This window comes from Equus quagga, unplaced genomic scaffold (assembly GCF_021613505.1).
Source record: "Equus quagga isolate Etosha38 unplaced genomic scaffold, UCLA_HA_Equagga_1.0 211599_RagTag, whole genome shotgun sequence".
Classification (NCBI taxonomy): domain Eukaryota; kingdom Metazoa; phylum Chordata; class Mammalia; order Perissodactyla; family Equidae; genus Equus; species Equus quagga.
The window spans coordinates 1-1,228 of record NW_025799417.1 but is presented as its reverse complement, the minus strand read 5'-3'; the positions used below and the strand labels follow the sequence as shown (position 1 = coordinate 1,228).

Here is a 1,228-nt window from a genome sequence, read left to right as displayed (position 1 = left end):
TCTTTGAACTCTAGTGATGGGTCATTGCCTGATTATGCCAATTTTGTAACTTCTTAAGATTCTTGGCACTGTGAGGGGGGACAGGTGGGATCAGGGAGTGGTAGGTGATGAGCTGTGAAGATGTTTAATTCTGGTTAGCTACTGCTGCATAACAAACCATCCCACAATTTAGTGGTTTAAAACAGCAAGAATCCTTTATTTTTCTCATGAATCTGCAATTTGGGCAGGACTCAGTGTGAGTGGCTCATCTTTGCTCTTTGCATCTTCATCAGAGGTGGCTCAGTTGGCAGCTGGACAGTCCACTTCTGTGTTACCTCACTTGCGAGGCTGGCAGATGAAAGATCATCCAGGGAAGTGGGCCCATGACTTGAAATCCTTGTATGTGGGCCTTCCCATGGGCAACCTGGGCTCCCTCACAACATGGTGGCCAAGTTCCAAAGGCAAGCATGACAAGAGAGCAATGAGTCAATTCCCTCTTGAACCTGAGCAGTCACATGGTGTTGCTTCAACTATCCTCTATTTATCAAAGCAGTCACAAAGTCCATCCAATTTCAGGGTAAGGGGCACAGATCCATTAACTCAATGAAAGGAGTAACAAGGTCAGATAGCAGAAGAATAAGTAGGATAAGAGACACTGTAGAAACCATCTTTGGAAAACATAATCCACCACATTACAAATCATAGCAGATTAAGAAAAAAATGAAATTTACATTACTTCCAAAACATATGCCATATTTTTGAAAGCATCTTCATAATCCCATTTAAAACATCTTGGAATATATTACTCTCGGCTTCTTGCCTTATATTTTTTATTCGTTCCTCATATTTCTTCTTCAGTGATTTAAGTTTTTCCTCTTTTTCTTGCAGTTTATCAGCAAATTCCTTTTCTACTAGTTCAATTTCATGGTTTAATTCATCAGTGTAGATTTTCTCCAAGATCTCTGCCTGTCGTTTCAGCCTGTGCTCTGTGTCCTTGTATATGGCGTCTGAAAAGTAAGTCCCTCTGTTCTTCTGCACCATGTTCTCTATCAGCTCCACCAGCTCCTGCACTTGAGCTTCCTTCTTGGCTTCGTCTGCTCTGTTGTTGAAGGCACAGAAGCGGTCCCCACACTCCTGGACAACACTTCTCAGCTTCACATCTGCCTCTGCTATAAAGTCGCTTAGTCTCTGACCCTCCAAATCATCTTTGCCAGTGAACAAGATGATCATGTGCTTCATGGCTGCCTTC

At 42.6% G+C, this 1,228-nt stretch overlaps 1 protein-coding gene across 1 annotated transcript; it reads right to left on the bottom strand.

The window, feature by feature from the left end:
* Positions 1–95: 95 nt before the first annotated feature.
* LOC124233717 (GTPase IMAP family member 7-like) lies at positions 96–1,222 on the bottom strand. The gene has a single exon (XM_046650843.1). It carries the CDS (start codon positions 1,216–1,218, stop codon positions 712–714), a length of 507 nt encoding a protein of 168 aa, XP_046506799.1. The 5' UTR covers positions 1,219–1,222; the 3' UTR covers positions 96–711.
* Between the last annotated feature and the right edge of the window lie 6 nt (positions 1,223–1,228).

What these genes read in the sequence shown, in the direction of transcription:
- LOC124233717 (XM_046650843.1), bottom strand. Translation starts at nt 1,218, where the DNA reads ATGAAGCACATGATCATCTTGTTCACTGGCAAAGATGATTTGGAGGGT.